At 37.5% G+C, this 16501-nt stretch overlaps 1 protein-coding gene across 1 annotated transcript in view; it reads left to right on the top strand.

The window, feature by feature from the left end:
- The window catches only part of SYN2 (synapsin II), a 112218-nt gene extending 104390 nt beyond the window's left edge, over positions 1-7828 (top strand). The window contains exons 12-13 of the mRNA XM_070933666.1: positions 4373-4607; positions 7693-7828. Coding sequence (XP_070789767.1) covers positions 4373-4607; positions 7693-7828 — 371 coding nt within the window. The remainder of the gene's footprint in view (positions 1-4372; positions 4608-7692) is intronic.
- The last annotated feature ends 8673 nt before the right edge of the window (positions 7829-16501 follow it).

The raw sequence follows: 16501 nt of genomic DNA, 5'->3' as shown, positions 1-16501 counted from the left end.
CAAACTAAAAAAAAATGTTTACTAGAATTACCTTCTCTACATAATTCAGGTAAACTACAGTTCTTTAGCTACAATAGTTAGCAAAAAAGAAAAAAGAAAAGCCTTCTGCAATTAATCAGCACCTTTCTTTCTAAATATTATGCTATCCACCCTTTTCAGGGTTTTTTTAAATGTCATTCATGAACTCAATGTGTTGCTATATCATTCTACATTTATTATGATTATGGCCAAGCGATTAGGATACACTAAAATGCAACTATGATCCAATCTAGCATTTTAAGCTTAAATAGCTAAGTACAGTAGGAAAAGAATGTTAGTGGATCTTGAATGTCCATAAGAGTCAAAAGCTTAGCCATAGAATGTAGTACATGGGACTCAAGTATATGTAAATAATAAAACAAGGGTACCTGACCCAGGTGGGGAGGGGGTGTACTTTTGTTAAACTTTCTTATAGCCATAATTGCTTATGACTGTCACGACACCAGGAGCTGTGTGCATAACATTACAAGCAATATCCAGGCAGGCAGTTGAGCTGTTATAGTAGTCATTCAAATGCACCTCTTAAGCATTCTGTAGAAGTGAGGGAATGAATTATGTTGTCAATTGAAGACAAATAATAAGGTCAATAGTAATCCCTAGGTTAATACAAACAAATATGTTTTCTTATGACATAATGCTGAGGTCTGATTTTTTTTTCCTTTGCAAACACTCTAGAATTGCAAATTCTAGAATTGCAAACATTTTTTAAAATTCAAGATGTGAGAATTACACATTGTTTTTAATGGTAGTTTTGATGTTTACTGCGCATGCTGTTGTTCCCTGCTCATTTTTAGTCTATGAACAAGTATATTTGTGTGACCTTTGTTTCTGATAATGATCTTTTGATAACCACACGGAGGGGATTGGTTATAGGGGACTGTATTCTCTTCACATCAGGTTCATTGTCTTCCTCACCTCCAGATCTTAATCCAAGAAAATAAAAACAGCATTCCATTCTGGAGTGGAAAAAAAAATGAACCTGCCAACTGAATGCCATTAATATCAAGCCATGGATGTTCTTTTGCATGTGTTAGTTTAAGTAATTAAAGATGCTTTTGTGCATTGTTTATGGGCTATCTCTGTGTGTATGAAGTGTGTATGTGTACTGACCACAGATAAAAGATTTGCATCTTAGCAAAATATCAGTGCATTTGATGCAGATGGTTGTAGAAGGACATGCACTAGTTTACTGGCTCAACAGTAAAGAAGCAAGCCAATATGTTTACCTGCATGCTAGCATGCTCAAGTGCAATATTGTGGAGAGTTGGGAAACGGTATTTTAAAATGTAGGATCAATGTCTTTGGGGGGGGGGGTGATTTGCTTTATTTTTCCTTTTTTTAATTTCTTTCTGTCAAAGCTGCTATTATTATTATTATTATTATTATTATTATTATTATTATTATTATTATTGCTACCTTTTTGTACCAAACTAATGCAAGAAAGCGAGCAAATGCTGAAGTGTGACTGCAGTATATATTTTGTGAAATACTTTGTACAGCTTAATGTCCAATAAAAAAAGTTACATCTGTCTTCAGTGTAGTTTCTAGCACACGATTTTCCCAAGGGGGAAAAATCCTTTTATATACAGCAAAGAATAAGTATGGGCTTGTTAGCGTAACAAAATGAAATTGAAATTCAGAATCTCTCAGTCGGCTATAATTAAATCACAAGGCTTCTGACCATCTTTAGATACTGTAAACACATCGATCCTGTTCACGGGGCATGCAGCTAATAACATGATGGGCTGGGATCACTTCTGCATCTACCTGTGACTTGCATAAATCCAGCGAAGGTTATGAACAGACATTTATGCATATAACTTTTTGCAGGTTCTCAGGTCACATATACTTCTATTGGGAGGGGGAAAGTAAATTAGGGACAGGAATAGATGTAATTCTTCTTCTGCACATTTTGCTATTGCAAATAATGAACAAGATTATATAACTGTGGTGTTTTAAGAAATGCACCAAGAATGAATTGTTGCCAAATTTCTAACATGTGGAAAATTATCTAAAAACCTATTTTGTTATTATGAAGATTGTAAATATCATTGGAACTTCTCTGAAATAAGTCAATTTATGCATTCAGGTTTTGAAAGAGAAAATGCAAATTCTCACCAGCAATTTACTTTAAAATTTGAGTTTCTGTACTTGGTATTTTTAAATGGTCATTGTTGAAAGTATGGTATCAATTCTGCTTCATCTGCATATTCCTGCCTCATTGATTCTCTTAATTAGCTAAATAGCTAATTTTATTCAGAGATGTTTGGGGTTTTGGACAGTTTGGCATGATAAAGAGAAAGAATTTGCAAGGCCTCCAAATTATTCCTAGGCCTAATTAAAAGTACACATGTACAGTTTCCCTAGTATTAACAAGGGCGTAGAGTTCTGAAGGAGTATTATGGGGATGTATTTTTCATCTTGAAAGTATCATCCTTGAGTGATGATGCAAAATCATTCTAACAGACTGATAAAGCAGCTGAGTTGATTTCACAAATTGTGTGACATTTGCCCACTTTGTACAAAGTGGGAAAACCTGTTATATATATTAATGTCTGTGATATGCAAAAATAATAACCTTTTCCTATCCAGAGTATTGTGTGCGTTCTTCAGCATGCATGGATTTTTTTCCATGAATGTGCCTAGCCATCACTTCATTAAAGATGTCAGTTCTTGGCTTGCATCTCTCTGGATACCCAGACCTCTCTCTATCCTCTGAGCTAAATGGAGATGAGACCATTTAGAGATCTCTAAGAAGCTTTGTGTAATGCCTGGGAGAATCTTTTCAGATGATACCACAGATTTGATTTTTTTTTTAATGTGTTGGGGGAAGTCTTCAAGAAAAACAATTCTAAACCCTTTGGACTCATATAATCCATTTCAAGAGATTAGGGCTACAATATATTTGTGCTAAAAAACTCTGTGATGGCTATGCTGGTATAGTATTGTGTTCTGGTACAATTCTGAAAGCAAGTTCTCCAAAGGAAGCATTTGTTGGAATGATAGATTTTAAAATCAGGCATCAAAGACCCTTCAATCTCCACTAAGGCTCCATAAGTCTGATCCAAGTTGATTGCCTTAAATCGGATGCATATTTGACAGTACTGAAATCCATTGCCTTCACTGTTTATAGAAACAGAACAACCATACACTAAGGAGAAAGGGGGGGGAGGTTTGCACTGGAAAAAAACTGCACCAACTGCAGCTGAATCTACAACTCAGTTTTGATTAGCTATTGCTTACAAAATATGGAACTGCTTTAGGGTTGATGTTGCAAGGTCTGAGTATGTTAATTGCTTACTGGTTGGCTCAAGTAGATGCCTGTTTTGTTTTTCACAGAAGGGCTTATTGAAAAGCCACTGCAAATATATGAGACATTTTAAAAACATAACAACCCTCCCCTCCCATTTAAGGCAAAACAAAAAGGCAACTAATTTGAATCAATATTATTAATAAACAACAGTGCTGTGATATATTCAAAGCAAACAGATTCCTTCTGGCTGTTAACTTCCATTGTGTTCTGTCTGTAATGGAGCAATCTGGGAAAATGTTTTACTTATCAGGAACCTGAGAACTGAAATGGAGAAATACTATAATTAATGCAGCTTAATCTGGCCCAGCCTTATTCAACCTGATACTTTCCAGGTGCTTTAGACTTCAAGTCCCATCATTCCTCTCAGCGTGATAGGTTCCCCAGGGGTGATGGGAATGATAGTTCACTCCATCTGCCTGGCATTAGCTTAAGAGTGTGTAAATTTCCTGCCAGCCGCACTTGCTATCAGCCATAAAGATTTCTGCTGTCACATCCAGCACTATTAAGGAGCCTTAAGCTGCTCCTCTCCAACCAAATAATTATTACAGGTAATCCTCATTTAGCTACTTCTTGTTTAACGACCATTTGCAGTTACAAGAGTGATTCAAAAGTAACTTTGAAACCAATCTTTGCATTTATGGCCTTTCCAGGTTTATAAAACAAAGAAAAACTGAAATAAGTTCATAAGCACAGTTGTGGTTTCACTCAGAAATTGCTTTGTTTGATGATTGAGTTGCTGGTACCAATTGTAGTTGCTAAAGGAGGACTATTTATATGTTGTTGATTTCCTTAAAAAAAGCAGGTCCAATTACTAAAGCAGTGAATTTTCAAAGGCTGTTTTAGTGTGGATACGAAGATTTGCAATTTATATTTATGTAGAGTTGTAATTCATGATCATGATAGCTAAGGCATTCTAATCCCACCGAACTTTTCTACTACCAGACTGATATTAAGTGTTGGTTGTAAGAGTTATTACAAAATGACTGATGCATTATGAAGTTTTTCTTGTGCTGAACCTAGGGGGCCCAGTGCAACCCCAAGGAATGCAATCACAAAGACAGGAGCCACCCCAAGGGTTCCGTCCGGGGCATTCAGGAAAGCCCTCCAGTTCTCTGCCTCCACGTCCACCTGGCCCTGCGATTCAGCCATCCCGTGCCCAGGCCTCAGGTCCTTCAAGTGCTGGGCCTCCAGCAGACATGAAGACTGAGCCCCCGCCAGACTCGTCCCAGAAGCCTCAGTCACATCCTCAGCTAAAGTAAGGCATTCTTGTCATTTTCTCCTCTTGTTTTGTAATGCTTCATTTGCCAAAAGAGGTTGGAGTACAGATAAAGAAGTACAAGATTCCTTTCTTTTTGTAACAGTTCTGTTTCTGTTTCACCTGGAGTGGGTACATTTCCAACAGACATTTCCAAATCTGCTGAAAAAAAAGCATATTTCATGTAGTATGTATAGATTTGAGTCATCCCCTTCTTCTTTCCAACATCTCAGAAGGTGTTGATTTGCCTTTGGTTGCCTTTGGTAAGAAAGAGAGAGAGAGAGAGAACCTTATCTGCTTAAACTTTTAACCTTGCAGCCACTCAGACAAGAAAGATCGGAAAACCCAGAGAATGTTTTCCTTGTCAAAAGATGTTTTGCATTAAAACTAGAGATAGATAGAACATTTGTCATTAACTATATATTACATCCTATGCTTAAGACTTCTTCTAGGGCCACTTCTATGCAATGGAACTCATTTTCATACTCTATATTTGGTTTATTAGATATAATATACTCCAACTGTATCTTTGATTTTAATTTTTGTCATATTAAAGTATGTCTGAAGATGGCCATTTATTTATATATCCTTTTGGTTTATTGGAAACTGCTTTGAAGATTAATATATCACATTTCATTTCTGTTTCACATATTCAAATTCAAATATTCAAATACCCAAGGTATATTGCTTAACAATTTAGAGATAGAAAGATTTCCTACTCCCTTCATTATCAAAATGCATGACTGTAACAAATGCCAGAATACTTTACTTGCCAAAATTTTGTCTGATAGTTTACAGACTTAATCTTAAGGCTTACATAATTCGTTTTTGCTGTGAAGGTGAAGGAAGGTAATCACAAAAAAAAAAAGATTTTCAAAAAAATACAGGGCAGTCAAATATGATAAATCAATAAATGGCCTTAAATGTATTATATTTAGTTATGCATGTAAAAGAAAAGTTCAGTTCACTACTCATTTTTATTATTTCCACCATATACTTTTTCCAGAAGAATTTAAAAGTCATTTAATTTAAAACAAACTAAATGGATCAATGTGGGGATAGTGGTGAAGGTTTTGGATTAGAAGTGGGAAGACTTGGGTTCAAATCCGCCTTCAGCCACAGCAGTTCACCAGCTGACTTTAGGCCAGTCATTGTTGCTCAACCCAACCTACCTCGCAGGGCAATTAGAAAGAGGGAAAATAATGTATGGGCCTTACGTTTGTGTATAGATGGTATATAAATATAGTAAATAAATAAACTACCATAGAAAATATCAAGGGATATTTTCTGCCCTGATGTAGGTTTCCTTTTCTAGTTGTTGTTTTTAATGCAACAGATATTCACGGTTAATATTTCTCTCTCTGTTAATGACTGGAGTCAAAATGGCGTAGATGCCTAAATATGTTCTTTTAGAGGTTTGTGAAAAGAGCACATTTCTTGTGCTCTTATCCCCTCAGGAGCTTGTGGACTACACCACACCTCACCACACACAGTTTTGGAGGTCTATTGAAAAATTACACTGACCAGGAAGATTACAATAAATACAAGTTTAAGTGTGTTTCAATAAATCCATCTTCTCCATCATGGTGTTTCAGATATCTTAAATTTCAAAGGCAATTCATTTGTGCAATGCAAACAGCCCTAATATTTTATTTCCTTCTTTTATGGTAGTCTTATTAAGAAGTATAAGAAGCAAACCTTGGCTGGTCTCAAAAATAGCTTAGCGAGGGTGAATCTAGTTACTGCTTAGATAGGAGACCAGAACATTTTTTCAGGCCCACGGACCAGAGCAGAATGTTGAAAAACATATTTTGGAAGAATTTAATGATGAATCACTTCCAAAACAGCATGAAAACCTGTATGTAGTCACCTGCAGTTGAGCTCAGCTTGAGGGATATTTTGCCTTTCCTTTTATTCAAATTTAAACTTTTTTTTTCCAATTCACTGCTTATTCCAGTCCTAAACAATTTTTTTCAAGCTTGGGACTTCTTAAGGGCTATTCCTTAATATTTGAAAGCTCTATGCACATAGTTTTAAAGCATCCCGGATGGCTCATATCTCAAGTTACAGATTTGTTCCAATTTCAAATCCCCCCACTTCCAAATTGCCAATGGGATTAACTGTACTCAGTGATTGTATTCTCACCCACATCTTCTGGCTTAACATGTGCATGCAGGTTACTAGCCTATGCATAAATATTTCATTAAACCATTTATGTTTCAGTTCTTAATCAAGTAAAGAACCTTTATCTTTCCACCCCTCCCTTCTCAATGACAAAGACAGTGAAAACAAGACTGTACACACCTACAATTTGCTCGCTCTGATTTTCTGGAAAAGGTGTAAGATTCCCTGGAAAAGGTGTAAGATTTTTCTGGAAAAGGTGTAAGATTTTCTGGAAAATGTGTAAGGTTTTCTGGAAAAGGTGTAAGGTTTTCTGGGGGAAAAATAATTTATCTGTCATAAAGCATAATATAAAAACACAAGCAAATACAATTTTCCTTTCTTTTAAAAAAGTATACTTAAAATTTATAGGGTTAAAAAATGAATAGTATGAATATCATTTCAATTGATATGGCTGTGCATTTTAACCACATGAGTCTAGGCAGCTAACAGGGAGTAACATCAATAGCAAAACTTCATAAGAAAACAATAAATAATCATTACAAAAGCCAAGTTGAAGCCAAACAACGCAATCAACGCAACTACAACACAAGCTTGATCACTTATCTCAGGCTCTGTACCAGAACAAGGTTTTAGTGCCTTACAGAAAGACAATGGTTTGGGGCAAGTCTAATCTCCAGTGGGCAACATTACAGAAAAGTCTGACTGCCAGGAATAGAGACACTTCTGAGTTTTGATGTGTATCAGACGATTGTTTCTCAAGTCAAAACTAACAGTTGTGCTCATCTATTCAAAGAGTGTCATCTGGATGTTGCCGGTTGTATATCCTATTCATATTATATGTAATACAAATTGAATTTTGAAAGGTAGGGGCTACATCAGTCACGAATAAGAAAAGAAAATCTGTATGAAAGCTTCAGATGTATGTAACATTCATGTGTGAGTTTTTGTCTCTGTCTTGCAGCAAATCACAATCTCTGACAAATGCCTTCAACTTCACGGAGTCATCCTTCTTCCGATCATCTGTGAATGAGGATGAAGCAAAAGCTGAAACCATCCGAAATTTAAGAAAATCTTTTGCCAGCCTGTTTTCAGATTAACCATGGCTAGTTTGCTTTTGCATATCCATCAAATGTTTGAAAGTCTCCTGTGAATATCATTTCACAAACACTATTTCTTTATGAATGATCCTTCTTTGCTGTTTCAACTGTTGTATTAAGCAATATGTTATGCTCTTTTTAAAAAAGGGGACTATAATGCATTAACACTTCAGGTATCTTTTTAAAAAGCCACTTTAAAAAAAGCCAAGAGGAAAAGCTATACAGCCGAATGCTTACAGTCGTCCTTAACTGTGATTCTGTGGCCTTACCGTTAAATGCACTCAATCATCCCATTGGACCCTTTGTTGTGAAGTCTTGAGAGCAGCACACCATTAAATTGCAAGTCTTCCCTTTCCTACAGTTTTCTCCAATACTCAGCTGCATGTTTGTTTCTTCAAGATATTTTCTTCTACTTTTTTGAGACTTAGTTTCTTGCCCTCAGATCTTTAGGGCATAGTTTCATTATTGTATTTCAGTTAATCGTCTTTCACCTTGTTAGAAAGCTTTCCATCCACTAAATGTAGTTTTCCGATAGGCTTTAAGAGCAAATTCTAGAATGAACCAATGTTAGAGCCCTATGCGTGTCTATATATGATTCTATTCTATTCCTCCTCATATATTTGTTGTGAAATTATTTGCAGCCTGTTAATAGTGCCTTTTGCTTTGTAAAATGTCATGCATGGCCTCATGTCACCATAGTTCCATATTACATCCCAATAAATGGAAAGCTCTGTACCTAACAGGAAGTCTGCTTCTTCTGACTTCTCTGCAGTGTGGTAATGATAGCAGAGGGAGATCTGAATCTTTATTTTTCTTATTTATTTTACTTTCAGTCAAAATGCATTCAATAAACAAGGAAGAATAATATCTCAGAAACACAATTTTAAAGAGATCAATCCCTTCATTGACACACTTCTTCTGATAAAATTTGCCTATAAATCTTGGCTTGTCTACGGAATGAGGTATCTCATGGAATGATTTATAGAATGCCGGGTCCACTCAGTGCCAAGTTGTATTTTGAAGAGCTATATCCACATTTTCTAATTTTATCTCTGCTCATGGGAGATAGGCTATCTTTTCCTTTCCTGTTAAACTGATCCTGAACATTACCGTGTCTGCTCTTTATACTCTGCTACCCAGGTCAAAAATATTTTCATTTTATCTGATGTTGAAAGCATAGATATTACACACACATACATAGATATTGGTATAGTTATAGATGATATAGATATGGGTGGCTTGTACAATGTTTGTGCCTCATTGAGCCAAACGCAACCCATTCATCATTTACTGTACAGTGGCCATGTAGAATTTGCAGTAGTTTTAAAACAAGGGTACATCTGTAGCTTTATCAAACTACAGTGGGGATTTGAACTTGAATAGGGACCTTTTCTCTAGCACATTTAGCCTTAGAGTTAGGATGTGCTTGCCTTTCTTCAAGACCGCATAGTCTGCAATCAACTCAAAGAATGGTCTTGAAATTCCAAGATCAAAGGACGGCTTGGGTTAAAGAAGATGGGGAATGATGGCTTCCTTCTCCAGCATGTTATTTTTTCTCCATTGCAAGGTAAAAAGGAGTTGCTTATGATTACTCATATATTCATTATTTATTTACAAACTGACCTGGATCTTAAGATGTGATACAATCAATATAAAAGACACAGAATGCAGAATGAGTTGCTGTCCACAAATACTGAATGAATAGCTGAAACTTCACTTGGCAGCCAAATGACCTTAGCAATAGCACCCTGCAGTTCCCTCTCTTCTTGCCTTTGAATCAATGGTCGACTGCAAAGCTGAAAGCACACAGCAGATTTGAATGTTGGCATATATTGGAAATCTCAACCATTTGGTCTTTGAACATTATCACCGAACTACCAGCTGCATCAGATATTTATTGACACTCTTACACAGATTTTTTTTTTAATTATCCAATAGTTTCTTGACATCAATCTAGCTGTTCCATTTCTGCATCAGGTCAGGCTCCCTAATATTTTCAAGGGCAGTTTCCCACACACAGCATGTTACAATAATATAATTTGGACATTATTATTCCAGTATGTGCCCTTTGTGATAGCATTTGTTTATTCAGGGAAGCAATGTAAGAAAACATATGTGATTCAGGGCTGAACTGTGAAGTCTTTGGTGCTTTCTGATATATATAAAAATAAAACAATCTATATGACACCAGACATTCCATACCACTCCATAACATTCCATTTTCCCAAATGTATAATAATCTCCATGGCACTCAAGGTAACTAGCATAAAAATGCAAAATAATGTAACACTTCAAAAATTCAACTTAAGCCTACATGATGAAGACATAAAATCACAACAAACCTGATTGAAAAGTTAGATCTAGACCATTTTCACACACAAAAGATCACCAATTTGAGACTGGCACTGCCCTTAAATATCTCCAAAATATCACGTAAGAAAGCCAAACAGATTTATTCTGCAAGTTAATCAGCTTAGTAATTAGGAACAAACAATGTAGTAAATGTTTCACAAGTCTTGCTCTGGAGCTTTAGGGTGGAATGATTTCCTTTTGATAGGAAATCTTATCCTATCTCTTTGAGTCTTACCTGCTCTGTAGGAGACAAGCAGTGGCGGGATTCAAGTAATTTAACAACTGGTTCTCTGTCGTAATGATTTCTTCCAACAACCAGTTTGCCAAACTGCTCAGAAAGTTAACAACCGGTTCTCTCAAAGTGGTGCGAACTGGCTGAATCCCACCACTGGAGACAAGGCATCACAACAAGTTGGCTTGTTCCCAAGTTCTTTCCTACTAAACTAAGGGTTGGTTTTGCTGCTCCCTGCAGATAACAGCTGGCTTCCTTGATATACACACTGCCATTGTGAACACAAAGAATTATTTGAACATTCATCCATTGGCTGGCTGGAGGTAATACTGAAGAGAGTGATGATTGGCTCAAGTAGGCTTGCAGAAGCTGGCATGGCATCCTGAGAACATGCTATTAATTTAGATGGCAAAACTAGTGATGGGAGCTAAGTAGAACTCCTAAGAGAAAGTGCTTTCTAACTTTGGTGTGAAACAGAAGAAGATTCTCTCCCATGTTTGATATTACTGGGCTGCTGAAATTAAAATCATTTTTAGGAGGATCTTCTGGCAGACAGACTAATCCATATTAAGGCAGGGGTACTTAAGCCATTTATAGCTTAATTAGAACTTAAGCTATTCAAAGTTTAAAAGTTACAACTAATATTTTAATTGCACACGTAAAATATTTGGGATCCATTGCAGATTTCCTAAACCAAATATATATACAAAAATGGTGTACTGGTTAACAGCACTGCCTGTTATATTTCCACCAAACAATGCATCTAAATACTCTTCAACTGTCCACTGTTTAATATAATCTATTCATGATGGAGTCAAAACATAGCTGACCAAAGTCAGATTTCACAATCCCAGAATAATTTGCAATTAGTGCACCAAACATTGTATGCAAATTCCCTGCCACTACCTCTAAATTCAGACAGAGGATCGGAAGGCTACTTTTATATGGAGTGTGATCTCTCTCTGGTACTAGTCCACGTGTTAATTTCCAAGCAGGATTTTCTACTGATTGGTAAAACCTACATCTTGCTTGGCACGTCATTGATCTTAAGCATCAATCATGAGATTGATTGCTGTTTTCATTCTGTATGACCAGAAGCAGTAGATATGGATGTCATTTGCATACTGAAGATTCAACAGCACTTTCATGAAGATATTAAACAACATAGAAGATAACAGGGAATCCTGCAGGACATCGTAGGACAAGGCCCTGGAAAGTGAACAATAATTCTGCAGTGCGTTTTTCTGGATACAACCTCAAAGTTATGGTCACTGTGGACAGTGTAATAGTAGATATACAATAGATGTCTGGAATTTCCTTCCGCAGTATTCCTTTCCTGGAATTTGCCATTTTCTTAGCATTTAAGGGTTCATAAAGAAATGATAGGATACTTGTAGCTACAGACAAGCTAATTACAATAGCAACTTCTAATAGGCTAAGAATCCAGTAGTGAGTATATATGTGTATGCATATGCATGCCTGCATGCACAAGCATGGCTCAAAGTTTACTCACTTTTCTAGAAGAACTGCTTGCATTCAGGTTCTCATGCTAGCTCTCATTCTAGTTGATTGGCTTCACTTGGTTCTTACTTACAACTTACTAAGTACTTAGTACTTACTAGTATTAGTAGTTAGTTACTAACAAGTCCAGTCAAGTCTGAGCTGTTTGTTCCAAACTTGCCAACTTCCACAGAATATTTGATCAGGCCACCTTACCCACATCCAATTCACAATCAGCAAAATAGCAATAGCACTTATATACCACTTCACAGTGCTTTACATCCCTCAGCTTATTGCCCCCAACAATCAGGATCCTCATTTTACCATCCTCTGAAGGATGGAAGGCTGAGTCAACCTTGAGTCAGTGAGATTCGAACTGTTGAACTGCTGGCAGCCAGCAGGCAGAAGAATTAGCCTGCAGTACTGCATTCTAACCACCACAGCTCCGGAGACTAAATCATATCCTGATCCATAGCAGGCTTGAAATGAGTACAGATGTTTGTTTGTTTGTTTGTTTGCTAAGTAAGTAAGTAAGTAAGTAAGTAAGTAAGTAAGTAAGTAAGTAAGTAAGTAAGTATTCCACTCATCTCTTTCCACCAAATGACTCTGGGCAGCTTTCAATTCCATAAATAACAGAATAAAACAATAAAAGGAGTAAAAAACTAAAACATCAGAAATTAAAAATAAAAATTTTAAAATTAATATTAAAATGGATTTAAAAAAAACAATGCATAGATGGTGTGGCGTCTACTAGTCTACTAGCCACCTTCAAAATGGGGTTCCCCCATCAGGGAACCAAGGCAGTTGGCAAAACAACTCTTTTGGAAGGCCAAAAAGGTGGGTGTGAATCTCACTTTGATGGGCATGATATCCCAAAGGGCAAATGGAAGAAAAAAAAATCTTCTCCTGGATCCCACCAGCTACAATTCCTTGACCAATAGGATCCTGAGCATGCTCTTATGCTGGGGTGAGTGGAGTGGGTCCTTCCCTTTGGGGTGAGATGGTTCCTCAGGTAAGCTGGAACAATGCCATGTTGGACTTTAATATTCATGCAGCATACTCACATTGATGCTGCTGCATAGTACCTTCAAAAGGTATCTTGAATTGTAAATATCAGGATTTTTTTTTATAATGGCTTTTTATTTATGGAATTTTTCCAATTATCCAGCGGACCTTGAACATCTCCTATAAACTTTCATAACATTAATTCAAACATTTTTAATGTTTTTCTTGATCTGAAAGTTATAGGTCTGGGATGGTGAACCTATGGCACGCGTGCCAGAAGTGGCACACAAAGCCATCTCAATGGGCATGCCAGCTGTTGCCCATTGATCTTCTGGGTTCTGACACACACATGTGCACTGGCCAGGTGGTCTTTGCACATGCATATGCACCAGAAACTGGAAGAACAGGTGACCGGCACGCATGCACATGCTGGAAACCGGAAGCTCAGCTTCCCAGCACACACATGTGTGCCAGGGAACTGCTCTTCCAGTTTCTGGCACTCCGTGTGCACGCTCCCATTTCGACACTCAGTGCTGAAAAGGTTCGCCAACACTTATAGGTGATCAGGAAATGGCTCTTAAGAAAATGTTTCACGTATGAAATGGCCCTGAGTTAAAGATCTATTTTTTATTCCTAAATCTTTTAATATCCTCTAGTCTGATGCAACTGACCAGCCTTAGATTTCCCCATCATCTTCTATATTAAAAAAAAAATTGCCATGTATCTGCATTTCCTCTGGTATTTAAAAAGCAGGAACAGGGCTAGAAAAAAAGACAAGCAAATAGTTGTTGTTAATAATCTCATATCTTAGATTAGAAGAAGAAAGGCTATCAGAAGGTGTGGCTTTAGGGTGATATTACATCATACATACCTCCCTTTGAACAAATATCTGTATCAAATATAGCACAAAAAGTACAGAGTTACTTAACATAGACAGGTTAGTTATTAAATCTATTTCCATATCTCTTATTGGATGAAAGTAGTATTACTCTTCACAAAAATCTAACTAGATGAGATACAGGGACAGTTAGGAACTAATGATGAGAGTTTAGGAGGAACACTCTGATGTAAATCTGACGCAGGTTGCTTTTCAGTGTGAATGACAGATTTCTCTTTCATCATATTTATGTGCTAACTTTAAAAACAGATCTTTATACACTTCTACTGATGTATTTAGAAGGCAGGGACTACTTTTGACATGAACAAGTGAGTCTGGGCTTTTGCATATTCCTGAATAGTAAAAACTCCTCATATTCATACAGCAGTACTGTACAAAGTTCTCCGCAACTTCTCTTTTGCAGCACTTCTTAAACTGACCATGTGACCACGTGAATTTTATACATTTTTGAAATGGTTTTGAAGTGATTCTTTTTTCTGGAAAAGAGCCTTACAATCCAGAAAAGGGTGGAACTGGTACCAACACAAAGTTGTGCAAGAAAGGTCCTCCTGACCATGGCTGTCGCTGTTTCTTGAACAGGAACCATGAGCCCAGAATGAATTCCAGATCTTACACTAGTTCTGTATGAGATAGTGCAACCCTCTCCACAATTTAACATAGAAAGTACCCAGAATCAGGAACCCTAACAACCAAGTCAGTCTTGGTAGAGTTCAGTCGAAGCCTGTTGTTCCCCATCCATACCCCAAAGCTTCCAACATCAAGCAGAACCTTCATGTAACCATTTGGGCGTCCAAAATTTTTTCAGCCTTCCTAGGCAGATGAGTTAATTCTATTTTACTATAAGGCTACGTTAAGAGAATCTTACAAATAACTATTGCCACTAACAGCTATTTATTGTTTTTTTATCATTTGGAATGGTACGTCTTTTGTTTCCATCGTAAATCACTGGGCATTGGTCTTTGATGCAGTGATCTGCATTCAGTGAGAAAGCATTGATCAGCTGGTGCTTTCCTCCAGCTGGTCAATGAGAAAAGTGAAAAAGAAGATAATTCCATCAACATTACCTACTAATAACATCAGCAGCTTTAAGATGCCTGGACTTCAACTCCCAGAATTGCCCAGCCAGCTGTGCTCCAGGAAGATGCAGAGGAGAAAAAACATGATGGCAGAACTGCCACAGGGTGGGCTTCTCAAACTTGGCAACTTTAAGATCTAGTTCAGGAATTCTGAAAATTGAAGTCCTCACATCTTAAAATTGTCAAGACCTGCAACAAGATGAGTCTGTCCTTTAGATAGAGATTTCCAACCCTCCCTGAAGTTTGAATGGCTCAAAGCTTATGGGCTTTCCATAGAACCATGATGGCAGATGTACCTATTCTGTGATAAATAAGTGTGTATCCTATTATTTTCAATCTCAGTTGGGTGTTGATTATATGTTGTTTGCTTATTTTTGTTTTGGATATTTTATTGTTGCATGCTGCCCAGAAAAAGAAACTGAGGTGTAACATTAAAATCCCACAAACAAATTGGCATTACTATTCCTAATCCTAAATTGCTTTGCAAAGCTAACCACACAGTTCCCTTTCCCTGAATTTCCTTTTCTTCTTCCCAATAGCTCATTTTTGCAAATAATAACACTATGTTTAAAATATTACTATTTCTTGTTAATTACAATATGACTTGGTACAATTTGTGTTCTAAAAGGCAAGATCTCTACAAGTAATAAATAACCAAATACAACAATGCATGTAAGAATGCACACTATCATTGGAACATACAACCTTTGTTCTTCTTTCTCATGGATGGAATCTCTTTGATGGTGCCTTGGTCAAGTTATGAATGGACAAGAAGACAGGAAAGGTGGTAAAGGGAAAAGACCACTCTTAATTATAGATGCTGAGCTAGGTGGGTTTGATCCAGTTATCAACTCTTGATCTCACAGGATTACTATTGGACAGGGGTGGGATTCAGTCGATTTGGACTGGATCAGGCAAACCAGATGCTAATTTTACATCTGGTTTGCAGAACCAGTAGTTGCAAGGACTGGCTGGCCCCACCCACCCCGCCCCGCCCCGCCCTCCCCTCCAGAGGGCCTCCGGAACCTAGGGGAGGCCATTTTTGCCCTCCTGGAGGCTCGAGGAAAGCCTCCAGAGACTGGGGAGGGCAAAAAATGGGCCTACCGGAAGTACTGGAAGTCCAGAAACAGGCCTGTTTCTGGCTTCCGGGGGGCCTCTCCCACCCGAGGGAGGTGGTTTTTGCCCTCCCAGAGGCTCGAGGAAAGCCTCCAGAGCTTGGGGAGGGCAAAAACATCCCCCCACCATGGTGCAGGAGGCCGCACCATGGCCACACCCACCCAGCAACCGAGCAGTGAACCGGTTGCTAAAATTTTTCAATCCCATCCCTGCTGTTGGAGGAATTAAATTTGGGAGAGAGTGATCAAACACTCAAATATCAAACAAGATATCAAACAAACAAGCATTTTGCACTCTATGGTCAAGTCAAATAAGGATTGAGTGATAATTGTTGTGAAAGGATGAAGAGAGCTTATAGCAGGTATAATGAATTTATAGCAGGTATAATGCAGCCTCCTACAACTCTCGTAGGAAATCTGTAGTTATCTACTTTTCCATTTTTAGTTTAGTTAGCTGATCTGTTCAGAAAGCCTGTTTGCTCAAATTGAGAAGCC

Source organism: Pituophis catenifer, unplaced genomic scaffold (assembly GCF_029215685.1).
Source record: "Pituophis catenifer annectens isolate HBS135680 unplaced genomic scaffold, rPitCat1.0.hap2 SCAF_2, whole genome shotgun sequence".
NCBI lineage: Eukaryota > Metazoa > Chordata > Lepidosauria > Squamata > Colubridae > Pituophis > Pituophis catenifer.
This window is presented reverse-complemented; position numbering and strand designations above follow the sequence as displayed.